The sequence below is a fragment of the Mirounga angustirostris genome, unplaced genomic scaffold, assembly GCF_029215605.1.
Source record: "Mirounga angustirostris isolate CCGP_5_RB_7025 unplaced genomic scaffold, mMirAng1.0.hap1 SCAF_3, whole genome shotgun sequence".
NCBI lineage: Eukaryota > Metazoa > Chordata > Mammalia > Carnivora > Phocidae > Mirounga > Mirounga angustirostris.
The window spans coordinates 3,825,123-3,840,266 of NW_026991711.1; the positions used below are offsets into that span (position 1 = coordinate 3,825,123).

General features: G+C 39.0%; 1 protein-coding gene across 1 annotated transcript in view; it reads right to left on the reverse strand.

Annotated features, from left to right (window-relative positions):
• MYO16 (myosin XVI) overlaps positions 1 to 15,144 on the reverse strand; it is a 435,943-nt gene that overhangs the window by 168,597 nt on the left and 252,202 nt on the right. Inside the window, exon 20 of the mRNA XM_064585765.1 lies at positions 12,647 to 12,719. Coding sequence (XP_064441835.1) covers positions 12,647 to 12,719 — 73 coding nt within the window. The remainder of the gene's footprint in view (positions 1 to 12,646; positions 12,720 to 15,144) is intronic.

Sequence of the window (15,144 nt, forward strand, 5' to 3'; positions counted from 1 at the left end):
CATATCAAAATTCTTCTCCACGTCTGGTGTCATTATAACACCTGCTAAGTGGGAGCTCTTCCTAGACATTCCTGTCCTTCTACTGGGAGCTCATGGCTTCTCTCTTGGACATATAAGAGCACGCCTTATGTTCCAGCTTCCAAGCAGCAGGCCAAGCCACTTTTCTAAACGACCAACACCAGGAACGCCTTAATTCTCCATATGGATGTCAGCACCTGCATGTAAGGGTGTGGCTATTCATGATTTAGAATAATGTATGCACAGAAAGAAAGAGTCATTTTCTCACAGATCCAGCTATTTGGGAGAATGGCAGTTGATGGGTTTTTACAGACATGAAGTCTCAGAGGGAGAGGTTCTGGGGAAGAGACAAACCTATCAGCACAGGGCACTAGTCAGAACACAGAGTTTGTCCTGAAAGCGACAGTGTAATGTCAGGTTCCATTCTTTACTTCTTACCAGGACCAGAATTCTGTGAATAGACACAGCTCAAATGTTTTCAGGAATGGTGACATGGTGACAGGACTGTGGGCACGGGGCTACATTGATTAAAGCATGACTGGAGAGCTGAAAAGGTAGAGGCTCAGATGACCTAAAGTAGTTAAGTTATTGCAATGATGAATGGTACATCGATATTTTGTTATTAATGCAATAGATGGAGAATGATCGATAGAGAAGTATACCAAATAACATGCCTAATTAATAACTATATTCAAAATAAGATCTGAATACCCTATCTGGACACTCAAAGAATAACAAAAGCAATTCTTATTAGCTCCAGGTCAGAAAATGATGGTCCAGGGCTATTGCCTTGTCTCCAATAGCTGTTTTTGCATCTCTGACCTCACAGTAAAAAAAAAAAAAAAAAAAAAGTTTTTGTAAATCTCGTGATAAAATGAATGTCTGTAGGCTGAAAAAGCTTTCTTATTGCATTCTATTGCAAAATAAGATCTAAGTTAAAACTAAAATAAGAACCCTGCCACATTGCTGCTGTCTTGGAAATTAACTTTAAAACCTAAAGAACTGGAGACAATTCATTTAAACTTAGAATTGCTCTTCGCCTCATCTTTTCCCTCCTGCTACTCCAGCCATGGTCGCTGGGATTTCCTGAAATTTCTTCCTTCTATCTGATTTGGCCAGTAGTTGCTAGAACTTCTCCTCCCTGCCCCTTGACAACTAGAGTTCATGAGATAGAGGCGAAACTGGATGTTCTTTATATTTAAACTAAAAGTCTCTTAGACAAACCCTCACTTTCACTCATCAATTCTCTGAATATGAAAATATCACAACCGCAATCACTTCAGGTGACAACATGCCACGTAAGACATTTAACTTGACATGCTTGTTTGTTATGGCTAAAACTACCTGAATATGGACATAGACCAATAAGGTCGGCACATTATAGCTGGCAAAAAAAAGAGATGGAACTCACTATTTAAATATCATACAAAAAATATTTCCTTCCTTGTAACTGACACAGCCTAGGTTCACATTCATCCACTTGCATTGTTCCGTCAAAGCAAAGCCGACCAAGATCTGTACTTACCTTACTCTCCAGGGTATAAATTTCCAGATGTGATTCTGGAAAGACAAACCTTTTCCATAAAACGGTGTCACCTCTGTCCACAGTAGCAGCCCACCCCCCCCCCCGCAGGAAAGTAAAACATTTACCTGTTGCTCTCATTTGATCATAAACAAAAAACAGAAATGTCCAAAAATTGTTGTTGGGGAAGAAAAATGGAAATATGAAAAATTATTTCACTTTGTTTAAAAAATATTTTGAGATGTTTCCCCAATCTAATCAGGTGTTAACCTGATCGGTCGAAGCCACAGTAACCTAACCAAAGTAATTGTGTGACCAAAGATGAATCAATGCTACAAAAGATTGTTAAAATTCGGGGTGAACTATTTACAGTAAATGAACAGAAAATAAATGACTCCATTATGGAAAGAAACCGCTGGAAAAATACTCTCTTTAATTATATGATACACACAACTGTCATTTTTCAAACTTCTTGGTATTAAAAATACATTAAATCATTTAAGAAAACATAGATTCTATATCTCAGCAGTCTGAGCTTTTACCAAAGAAGTGGTTTAAAAGTGGTTATGGAGAGTGTGCCTAAATATAATATATTTTAGGAAATGGATTGCTCAGGAGATAAAGGTCAAAGCCATGAAAAATAAGATGTCTGATACTGTATGATGTCTGATGGGTTATTGTCGGTTACTGTCTGATGAAACTTTCCAAAGTGAGAAGATCCCTGGCTGATTCTCTGTTGTACAAGAGATACCCAAATTGTAGGACATGGATCTCTACCTTCAGTTTGAGATTCTCTAACTGCAGATACTTCGATGTGGAGGTCTCGAACACACTGAATAGAATTCTCTTATCATTTCGCATTCACAATTGGTGGCAGGTCTGTCATTGCAAAAATGACCTTCCATGACAACCTGCCTGAATCCTCTTGCCCTTGACTATCTCATAGCTGAGCATCTCCCTATACACCTGGCTGGTCTGACGGACTTAGGCTTTTTTATAATTCAAACAGACAATTCAGTTGTTATCGTTTCATATTTTATCAAACCAAGTCTTGGCTTCACTGTATTGAACCCCTGTTTCAGGCAAAATGGTCGCACCAAGTGGGAATGCGGTCGAAGCCACAGCAAAATGAGAAAGAGCTGCAGGGGGTCGCAGCACATCTTTTTCTTCCTCCCCCACCCCCTCAAAAAGGCCTAAAGTAATCTGCCGAACTTCTGCTAACAGAAAAAGGATTTGGCCTGTGCTTCTGGATACGACAACTCGATTTCTTACTCTCCTGGTCAAGATGATTCATAAACCATCCAGCTCCTTTACTGAGCCTTGACATTTTTAAGCTGCAGCATCATCTGATCGACATGGGGCGATCAGAACAATACATCTGAACCTTGTATTGTACATCATGTTCTTTGTATTTGGAGGGGAAAAAAAAGAAGTCATTTATTAAAGTCCCATAGGGAAAATTCCAGCTTGATGTGTGAAACTGAGTAGGCTGGGCGGTGGTTTTTGACTTGCAGTCTTTATTACACTGGTGCTCGCTGAAACTGAAATGTTTTTGTGTTTCTAACAGAGAAGACCAATGCTGAGCAGTAAAGGAAATCACTGGGAGCATATACAGTTCAAAGTAGAACGGTTTTTTAAACTCGTTCTGAAGTAACGTGTACATTACAATTTTCTACCAAAACAGTTTGCCTTTCCCTATTCTATGTTGTTTACAGCACCCACTATTTGAACCAAAGTTAAAATCTAGAAAGGGAACTGTAGCATGAACTTCAAAAGTGCCAGTAAACGTGGCTAAGGGAGCTAATATGAATACATCGGCCTATGTCAGATACCTAGCTGAAAATAGAAAAAATGGATCCCACCCACAAAATGGTGGCCCCACTCGTGGTCAGAGCCTGCTTATTCCTGATTCGGCTTCACTGAACTGCTGTGTTGCAGGTGTATATGTGGGTGTGTATTAAACACAAGAGAAAGATACAGTGAATGATGTCTCTAGGCAAATTAGTTTACGTATCTAGAAGCACAAATCTGCATTGATAATTGAGAGTATGACTGACTTCAATGCAAAGCAATCATTTTTACTTTTTGACATCATCCAACAGAATCATAATTGGGTTCCACTAAATTTCTGGGTATTCCTCAGAGTAGCCTGAATGTGAGTGAAGGTGAGTATTCATAGATGAAAATGAGCAATTATTAAGTACTGTTTAATTAGCATGCGCCCGTCTTTGATTAAAACACATGCTTCGTACATTAAGTGCCGTTGCTAACTGGTTTAATAATAAAAATTATGCACCCCTTGGAAACACTCTTTAGTAACAGAACATTATTGCTTATCCAGATGGCCTATCATTTGTATTAATGACAAACTTAATTTCTTGAGTAAATTTTCACCAACTGTTCTCCCTTTATTTTTATTACTCAGTGAAATATCTCTGAAGCAAAAATATAATAGAGCATGACATTTACATCACAGAATTAAAGTAGGAGGTTAATTAAAGCTGACTCCAGTTGAAGGCAGAGCCCCAGGCATTAGACAGCGATTTGCATTCTTCCTGCACACTGGAAATGCCTTGGAGCTCTTACAAAATGCTGATGTCTCGGCCTGACCCCAAACCAATCAAGTCAGAGTGAGGCCCAGACATTGATATATTTTAAAAGCTTTCCAGGTAATTTTAATATGTAGACATGGTGAATACACTGAAACATAGCACAGAGCATACACAATCCATTAAATGATTTGTTTCTCAATTAATACAGATATGTATATATTATACACTAATGGAACTGTTAGATTGTGCAGGAATGATGTCAGATTTCAGATAGTCTGTATTTTCTGCATGTGCTCAGCAGAACACTAATTGAGTGAGCTGTCAATTGATACCGTCTAAAAAACAAAAACAAAAAAGCACTAAATCAGAGCCCCACTGGAGAAACACTGAGCTGAGCTAAGTTAATGGGCTTCTCTGCAGGACTTCTCAGGGCCTTTCCTGTGCTGAGTACACTGTGACTCTCTACCTTACTTTTTCAAAGCATGCCTCGGGGCTTGCCAGATTGTTCTATGTTCTTTCCCCAACAAATCAATCATTCCCAATTTTGACACATTATCTATAAAACAGCAGGTGCAGAGGCTGGTGAGGGCACCTCTCTGATTTGTTTCAGCTTTTAAAACCTATAATTTATTTTGCCTTCTTTGAATGTCCTATTATGGTAGAGGCCTTTCTTCTCTCTGTCCTTGTCTGGGGAGGCCTGTTTACTTTCCCTTAGCACCATCTGTCTCAACCTGATAGACCACAGAGCGCCTGCCAACACTCTGATGTCATGTACAACTAGAGGCTTAGGACACTGCGTAGACACCGCACGCTGGGCCTCTCCCCCCCGGGGGGAGCCTGGGTCAGCAGGTAGCTGCTGAGCGCCCACCCACGCCGGGTCCCCTGCTGCTTCCTCCCTTGGAACTGCTTGGTTTTCACCCTTTCCAGTCTCCCTGCCCCTCCACTCCTCTTTGGTGGATTACTCTTTCCTAAACAAACCAAACGTCCTTGCAAACGTCCTCTGGTTTCCCTCTGAAATTTCAAAATCAAACTCTGCAGAACAGGTTTTAAGCAAATGTAGATGGAAGTTACTTCACAGGCATAAAAACATTATTTCTATTCAGGGGAGCCTGAGTGGCTCCATCGGCTAAGTGGCCAACTCTTGGTTTCAGGTCATGATTTCAGGGTCGTGGGATCGATCCCTGCATCAGGCTCCGCGCTCTGCACACAGCACAGGGTCTGTTTCAGAGTCTCTCTCTCCTTCTTCCCCTCCCCCTGCTCACGCTCTCAATAAATAAATAAATCTTTAAAAAATAACATTGTTTTTATTCACGCAAAAACCACTTCCTCAACATTTCTCTTACTGATTCTCTTATTTAGATCAACACAGGCTTATAAAATAAATTAAGCATTCTAATGGGCCTAATTCATACCTGTATTCTCCTTTAATGGAAGGAATCACTACTCTGGGATCTTAGGGACTGACCACTGGCTAAGTTGATTGCCATATTCTATATAATAATCTAGTAACATCAGAATTCGAAACTACAAATGAAAAGTAAGTATTTTTAGATATTTTGTATGATACTTTGTCCACAAAATTTATCCTTCCATATACAGAGAAGCCATGCCCAGTTGTTGGAAACACAACTTCTGGTCAAAATTCTCATATTTTAAAGCTTCAGACACTATACTTTTCATCACTTTTCAACAAAAAATAAGTGTGTATGTGTGTGTTTAGCAAAAAAAAATCTCAGCTTAATCAATATGCCTTCTCTTCTCACATTCACTTGTTAATGTAGGCCTAAAAACAATAATTAATATATAATTTCTACTGAAATATTGGTTCTTTTTAAAAACAGTTGTCATTATCCAGGATTTGATGCAAAGCTAAGAGGTACTGAATCAATAACTAGCTCTTCAGGATGGTGGTCACAAGGTGGCAAAGAGAGGGACACAGCAAGCACTCGGAGAGCTGGCCTTGGCCACGTTCCCTGCTTGGCCAGCAAAGCCTTCCCCAGAGGGTTGCTGTGGGAGTCAGAGGTCATCCAAAAAAAGCATCCAAATCATAGTAGGGACTCGAGAACTTGTAGCCATTATTATTAGCAGAAAACTACATGAATCTATATCCCTGATTAGCACATTTGGGCTTTAAACAGTCCCTATTGTAAACGTAGGCTTTTCTTTGGTTAGTCATCACCGCAAGAACTCAATTCACTCTTGTCTAAGGTGACCTGACATATATTTTCAAATCCATCTCGTTGTTCTTTCGATGTCCTGTAACATTTCCTTTTAACCATTCTGGTGGTATTCTGTAATAAAGAAGATACACCTGCGTTCTCTAATTTATTTATACATAGTAAAAGGATTTGGTGAAAAACTCCACGATGGGGAAAAAAAAATGATGTCAAATAAAATGTATTAAGTTTTTTATTTCTACATTTATCAGAATAAATAATGTTGTGTCCTAAGAGAGATACAAACAAATATCCTCACGGGCAGGCAGCAGTTTAGAAAATGTATAGTAATAATCCACATTTAAGTCTAGCTTCAGAGCACCTGCGGAACTGTGGAGAGAGCACATATCATCAGTCCTGAATTCAGAGCCTCGTGGCTGTGTCCTTCTGTGACTTACTTAAATTATCTGAGCCTTGCTTTCCTTAACACCACAATGGTGATTTTTTTTTTAAGTTATAGCATTTGGTGGGGAAAATATCATTAAATGTACAGTTTACATACTTGAGATTGCTTTTCCTTGCCTCATTTTTTTGTTTCCTCAAAATTAGCTTTTCAAAAACTGTTACCTGAAGATTTCTTTTTTGTTTTATCTTATGTTTATGTATATATATATGTATGTATATATGTGTATGTATGTATTTTTTAGTAGGCTCTACACCCAACGTGAGGCTTGAACTCACAACCTTGAGATCGAGTTGCACGCTCTACTGACTGAGCCCGCCAGGCACCCCACCCTCCCCCAAGAAGACTTCTAGCCATACTGTTCTTTTAAAAATAGAACCCAATAGTATTGCAAGAAGTACATTAAAACAGCATCTCATTATTTAATTACTGTTTGTTTCTCTACAGAACCTGAGTAGCACTATACTAGTGTTCTGCTATGTAAAGTAAGTAAATTTTCTCATTCAAATTTGTCTTAAACTGAGTTGGATATTTAATGTATGTACAATTTTGGAATCTAAATGTGATGTGACTTGACAAAAAAATATTTTTTTTGTTTTCACAGATCAATTGAGTGGTAAGCAGATCAGTACTGAAACCTACTTTTTTCTTTTTTAAGTAGACTCCATGCCTGGTGTGGAGCCCATCGCGGAGCTTGAACTCATGACCCTGAGATCAACAGTCAGACGCTTACCCCACTAAGCCATCCAGGTACCCCAGATCGATACTGAAACCTAATGGTTGTCAGGACATTAACTGTGATGAAAATAGCGCGGGTCCTCCATCCTTGGAGATAAAACGGCAACATTTTCCTCACGAAGGCTTCCCTGTCCTTCTCCCACAGTATCCAATTAGAACTGGTCTTCCATTTGCATCCTACAGACCACATCAAATGCCTGCGCATTTCTTAGTGCCTGGAACAGGGCCTGGAACTTCGTACATATGCAAATAACGTTTGTTTAATGAAGGAGCCATAGACTGCCCTGATGCAAATGAGCCAGAAAAACAGATCTTTCTGGTACTGCTGATAATAATCTCTGTCACAGAGCAGAGACTGTAGCCTTCCCCTTTCCCATCTGTAAAATGGGGTACTCCACGTGAAGGGTGACGATTTAGCTTTGTATCATTTCTAGGATAGTGATTTCACAACTAAGGATTTTATGGTATTATTTTAGTTTGAGGTTGAGGTTGACAAAATATACTACTTCGTTTCCTAAAATTTTAGAAGTCAAGGTATCTGACCTTTTTGTTCGAACACTTAGCTCAGGCCTGATTGAATTACTGTTCGTCTGGACTTTCCAGTAAATCTCACTTTTTAGAAAAGAGTTTGTAACCTTCTGAAATCAGCTTAGATGAAGCCTGGCTTGAAAACAGGTCGCATATCACAATTTTATCTTCTGCAAGAGAGTTTAAGTTTGAACAGCTGTATTCTCTCTTCAAATTTTCTATATTCTTACAGTAGGTTGTTGACATGCAATTTTATTAAATTCCGTAGTTCCAAGCATTTCATTAGACATAGCTGCATTTTATGTGGGTAGTGGGAAATTTAGGAAAACTACTGAATGTTAAACCATTAGTTTCCATGACTTTGTTCTTTGTGCCTTTGGTAAAGATTTGTAGCTCGTAGAGTTTTGCAATCCCATTTGTTAGGTGTGGAAATATTCTAGCGTTTATTAAAATAATATCTATGTAATCTCAAAATATTCTCATTTACTTAAAATTGTATAATGTTATGGACAGTTTTAAGCATATTCCACAGTGAACAAAGTAATGTACCCCCATCTGCCAGCCACAAACCTAAAGGATTATCAACTCATGGCCAATTCTGCTTTACCCACTTTCCTACTACCCTCAACACTAGACTCAGCTGAAGTAATTCTCAGACACTGTGTCATTTAATTGGCAAGTATTTTAGTATAATTCTCCAAGATATGAGGACTTAGAAAACACAACCACAGTAGCTTTAACACACATGATTTCTATCAACATAATTCCTTCATTTCATCAAATGTCCAGATTTTACATTAGTTAACTCGTAAATCTTATACTTAATTAAGGATCTACATAATGCTCATATATTTAACTGACTTCTCTATCTCTTAGATCTCTTTGAATCTGTAGGCTACCTGCCTTCTATATTTTACCCTTGCATTTGAAGAGATCGGGCCATTCGTCCTGTATGGTTTCCCATGTGCTGGATTTTGCAGAGAGCATCCTCATGGTTTATTGCATCATGTTCCTCTGTCATGTTAGCTCATGTTAGCTCGGGAAACTTTGTTCTATTCAGCTTTTCTCTCTTCCTTCCCTCCATCCTCACCCTTCTTTCTTTCTTGGCAAGAACACCGATAAGCATCTTGTGTGTGTCTCTTGTTGCAATGTTAGCAGTCACCGATACTCCTGCCTTGATTCCGTACTTATCGGGAGTGGCAGAATGGAGCTGCTCTAATTCTGCCTTCCGTTCCTTAGTTATTTGTAGTGGGACCGTCCCAAGTGACCTGTGTCATGGCTTAGGGAGGATGGGCATCTTTAGACACCAAGCCCTTCTGTCTAAGTGCGTGACTTTCAGGAGCCCTCTCCACTACACAGTCCCTCACTTAGGCTATCTACTTCATTTTGACCAAGTCAGTCCATCTTCACTCCCACCATGCCTCTGACATGCTATTTTTAAACTCTATAGGAGTTACTGGTTTTGCGTGCTCACGCCACAACTAGCTTCCCTCTCAAGTCCTCTTGTTGTTTGCCATGACGTTGCATCACTCTTCTCGATTTTCCAAATACATCATCACATCTGGATCTAGAAATGTTTTTACCTCTCTCTCCCACTTTCTAATGCCTCCAATTGCTTTCTCCTTTCTGGCATCATGGGCACCGTGATGTGTAAGGGATAACCCTGTCTTGTTCACGGTCTTTCTGCTTCTTGAGCATTACAAACTTAGAATTCACTGCCTGCCTGATGCCGGAGCGACAGCTGCAGAGGCTTCTCCCTCCATGCATTAGGAGATATTTTTACAGAGCTAGAGATAAACTTTATGTGATGAAGGAAATAGGGTTCGTACAATGCAGGTATTACATAACAGAGAGTAAGCTGGTAATAATGTAATTATTTAAATAATGAGGTTGGTAGATTCAGAGCCTTCCAAATTATACTTTGGGACTCCAATTACTTAGGATGACCCCCCTTCTACTGAAACATCCAGCTACTGCTGATATATATATATATATATATATATATATATATATATATATACACTACTCTAAATATGATCTTTTTATAATATGTAAAATAGTTCTAAATAGAAACGAATCATTAAAACAGGATTAGCAATTCCTATTAGCTGAAATAAATTCTCATCTAAAGAGCCGCAGAGGCCCATCTAATCTTTTAGAGTTACTTGGGGATACTGAGGTTGGAAATGCTGAGGTTTTGAAGTGCTTCTTAGCATCTCCTCAAACTGTCCCTGTTCTAAACATTTGTCAGGCTTCCTATGGAGGGACAGTTGAAATACATATGTTTATTCCTGAGCAAGGAAATCACTAGGAGATCCACTATGAAGATGTTTTCTTATTAATTCATTCTTGAGATTTCAATTAAAACTGTATTTGTTAAGCTTCTATTATATACAAAATACTGTACCAGACACAATTCAACACTGCAGGAGTTGACATTCTAGCAAATAGCTGAGAGAGGGGTCAAAAAGCTCAAAACAGAATAAAATAAATAGTTATAAAGGCACTAATGTTCTTCTGGGTTTGATTCAGAACATAGTATTAATTTGTTAAACATTTTGTTGGAAGTTTGCAATGGAATATAAAATGAAAAAGTTCACATTCTATTAGCAACTCAAGAATCTAGAATGCAACATTCAAACCAAAGCCTTTGTGATAAGTTCACATGCAAATTTAGAAATTTGCTAAATCCACTGTAAGCTGAGATTTGAATTCATCACAAAGTAAATAATTTCATTCTTCTAAATGGCTCCCAGTTACTATTGTATACAACAGCCAAACCTAAGAAAAAGGTACAGTTCTTTTTTTAGTATTTTTTTTCATAACTTAAACCTAAGAATTGATCTTTAGATTTTACCCAGAAGTGTCTAAAACTAACTTTTGGTATTTAATAGAGACTCATTCTTTAGATTTGAAAACATGACATTCCTAGTTCTGTGAAAATCTCAGCCTGTGAATATATTCTAAAATATATAATAAAAATATTTAGCAGAAAGAAAGAAGGAGGGCTATAGGTAATTGTAGTAAAAGAAGAAAGTTTTAATGAGAAAACAACACACAGGTTTTGTCCATCCCAGTCATCAGCACAGGCTGGATGCATCGATGGGTGGGGTGTGGAACAGGTGCTGGGAGCTTGGCATTGGAGTGGCCATGACAAGCCCCCTACACCTGTGGTTTCTGCATGTCGCTTACCGGGAGATGGAGAAACCAGGGATTCTCACTGGGGACAGGAGAGCCTGCATGTTTTTAAGGCAAACACGTCAGGAGTCAATACTGCTGGCCAGACGACCTTCAAGTTCTTGTGCTAGAGTTGCATCTCGGTCGAGGCCCGCAGACTCACGTCTGTTGTACCACTTTCCCGGTGAGTCTTCTAACTATCCTCTGCCTCCGTGAACCCCTAGTTTTCTTAGAGTATGTGGTGAATAAATAAAACCACAGTCCTCCTTTTCCCACTCCCCCACGGATACAGAAATCTGAAAGGAGGAGAAATCTGTGGTCCTCCTCGCCTGATTTCATACCAGACTTTTTAAAAGTTTTGTAAAGAACATGACTCATGGTGACTCACCCTGGATGAGGTGAGTCAACATGATTTAGGATCTACTCACAAGATGCTGCACCACTTTTTAAGAAAAAAAAAAGGGCTGAATTTTAAAAGGTTTTCGAGTGTCCTCATTTACAACGGGGTCGGTGGCTCTCCACTATTTCTCACAAGTGGACAGGAGCTAGTAAATGCCACCGGAACCCTTAGGACAGGCATCTTACGTCCCACAGCTCTGCAAGTCTCTCGGTGTCCCGATTTTACACACTAGGAGACCCAGGCTCATTACAGATGTTTGCTCTTGACCGAGATAGCTCTGCTCGTGAAAGTCACAGAACCGGGTTTTAAACACCCATCTGGTGTCATTCACCATGACGCTATGTCCCTTAAAAAAGCAAAGCCGAACAAGTGATGTCATTATTAAGAGCGTTCCTAACCACGGCACGGCTGGGACTCTTCCCATGCTGTAACCTGGCCTGGTTTTCTCTCCTCCCCCCGTACCTCTGCATAGGCTCGCCTCCCCTTCTCTGCCGGCTGGGGCAAGTTCTATTTCTACTCTCTTCTTTAGCATTTAATTTTTAGATACACTTACTTCGATTAAATGGATTCATACATTACTATGGAGATCCTTAAAAAAAGAACTAGCGTTTTTCAGAGTGCCCTAAACTATAAATGGATTAAAAATAATCAGGCCCTTTTGAATCTATTTTTACGAGTTTCCGATAGTCGTTTGTATGAATGTCACATAAAGACAATTCCTACAAATAACAGTATTTAGCATAATGGAGTGTTCTGTTCTGATTTTTGGCCAAGGTTTCTAAAGACCTTTGCCCTGATTTCACACAGTGATGCCCTCCATCTCTCTGACCTGGTTGAAATAGCATCCTCTATCTTTAAAAACAAGTGCTTCTGTTTAAAAAAAAAAAAAAAAGATTATGCCAGTTGTTTGCAGACCACATAATAAGGATGAATATGTCCATGAACCAAGGATATAAATTTTAAAACAGGATAGCAAAATACTTAATTCTGTATTTGCAAGTAATTATGCAGTCTCTATTGAATTAAAGAATTCACTTATTAGTTGGAAAAAACACATTAGAGTTTATAAAGTTTCAAAAGAAACCCACTTACTTGTTCAAATTCATTCTTTTGAAATTCCTCAAAACCGAAGATGTCCAATATTCCAATATCCAAAGTCTGTGGGCTGAAAGTAAACAAAGAATCAGTGAGCAAGCATACTTAGACCTGCAAAAATTATGTTATGATCTTCCTAAAGAAATTCTTATAAATACAGGAGAATGAAGAACATGATACTTGGGTGTCAACTTGGAAGCAAGCAATGGGAGTACCTTGTGATACCCCTGCTTTCGATGTAAACTCTCTCTCCTGCCCTCTGCAGCCATCTTGGGAGGTCCGGCCACAGACATGGAACCTCAGAATGAATGAGGAGAGGGGGCAGAAAACCCAGAAGGTGGCGGGAGCCCCGACAGCCTGGATTCTGCGGGGAATGGGGGCAGCACGCACGGGGAGAGGGTGTGAGAAGGCTTCTTACAAAGAAAGCCCCAGATGATTCTGGAACGCTGGTCCCCTGGAAGGCGCACACCCAGCCCTCCCACACTGCAGCTCTAGATGCTCAGCAGGACCTGACTCCTGTCCTGATTTTCTGCCGGTGGGGGTGACGGTCCGTCGTCATTACGGATCGTTTCAATACCACTATCCTGGCTGATGCGGACACTTTCGTGGTTTGCTCCCCACTCGTTTGGTCCAAACTGCGCAACTGACATCCAACTCTCTTTTTGTACCTGTATTTGGTGCTCCCTAGCAGTACATTACCATAATATTTTAGGGTCTGTAATATGTCACTCAAATGACCAGTTTCTTTTTAAAAAGGTAATGATTCTATGATATCCCTTCTCTAAGATTACTTCTCGTAGATGGTACAAATAGCAGCTTCCTAAGCAGGAAGGAGAGCATTTTATATATACATTTCATATACATTTCACATGGCAGAAAATACAAAGCAGCAGAGTCGTTGAGTGGGTGCCACTAGGTAATTGATTTAATTTTTTAGAAGAAAAAATAGTGAGCTTTGTACCTCCCCCTGTATGCCCAAATAAACTCGATATGGATTAGAGAGATAAAATGTTATAGCAAGAAACTATAAAAATGCACAAGAAAACAAATGTGATCATTTCTTCTGCTTTCAGTTCTGAGAGAAATCAAAAGAAAATGTTTCAAAGTATGATGACACAAATACCAAATTCTTTGCAGGATAAGTTGTATAAATAAAACAAAACTATGAGAGGTGAGTATTATTTTAAGATGGAGCACTGGGTGTTATACGAAAACAATGGATCGTGGATCACCACATCAAAAACTAATGATATATGGTGACTAACATAATAAAATTAAAAAAAAATAAAATGTGTTTTCTCATTCAGTTTCATAGATGTTTTCCAATCTGTTGGTCCACGTGTGCCTCCTTCCACCCTGGTGACTTCAATGTGCACAAGGAGATGCCCGGATGATGCTCATCACTTGGTAGTGATGGTGCTGAGGTGTAACATGAGATGTTGTTTTGTTTAGGGTGTGTGTGTTTTCCATGTAATGAGCTGCACTGTTTCTCTTGTAGGAGCTTGGTGACAAAGCTTGTCAGGTTTTGAAGTTGCTCAGTCTCAGGCAGGAATCCTGGTTCAGACACTTTTTAGGTGGACAGTTTTGGGCAACTTACTTCAATTTTCTGCATTGCAGTTTCATCATCTATAAAACTGAGACAGCAAGTAATATTTGTCCACCTGGACAGCTGTTACAATTAGAAGTGATTAAAAACAGTGCTAGGACAATCGCTGGTAGACAGTTGCTTTTCTTTCTCCTAAAGATTTTTATTTATTTATTTATTTATTTATTTATTTATTTATCTATCTATTTATTTATTTTATTTTATTTTAGAGGAGGGAAGGGGGCTCCATCCCACGACCCTGAGATCATGAGTTGAGCCGAAATGAAGTCAGACGCTCAACTGACTGAGCCAGCCAGGGGCCCCTGCAAGTTGCTTGGGCAGATTATAAATGTCAATCTGATTACAGATACTAAACAAATAAAACTTTAAAAAATTAGGATAAGAAAGATATTCCTATACACTTTTTTTGGGAGTTTAAACTGGCAGATTCTTGGGGCACCTGGCTGGCTCAGTCAGTACAGCATGAGACTCTTAATCTCAGGTCATGAGTTCAAGCCCCATGTTGGGGGTAAAGTTTACTTAATTTAAAATAAATAAATAAATAAAATTGGTAGAGTCTTCTTAAAAAACAATTTGGTTATGCAGCAAAAGGCTTTGAAAAGTTCGTATCATTTGAACCAGTATTTCCATATACAGGAAACTATACTAAAATGATTATCAGAAATGCAATTAAAGACTTACAAACGAGGATGTTCATCCTTATCTTAATTATAGTAACAACAAAAAGAAATAGCAGATATCCCACACTAAAGACATGATTAATTAAATAGCATGCATCCTATGATGGATTACTTTAGTGAATCTATCAAGTTAATAGAATGCAATATGTAAGTTCTATATAAAGAATAACCCCAATTACATATTCAGAAGACCTCGAAAGAACTATAGT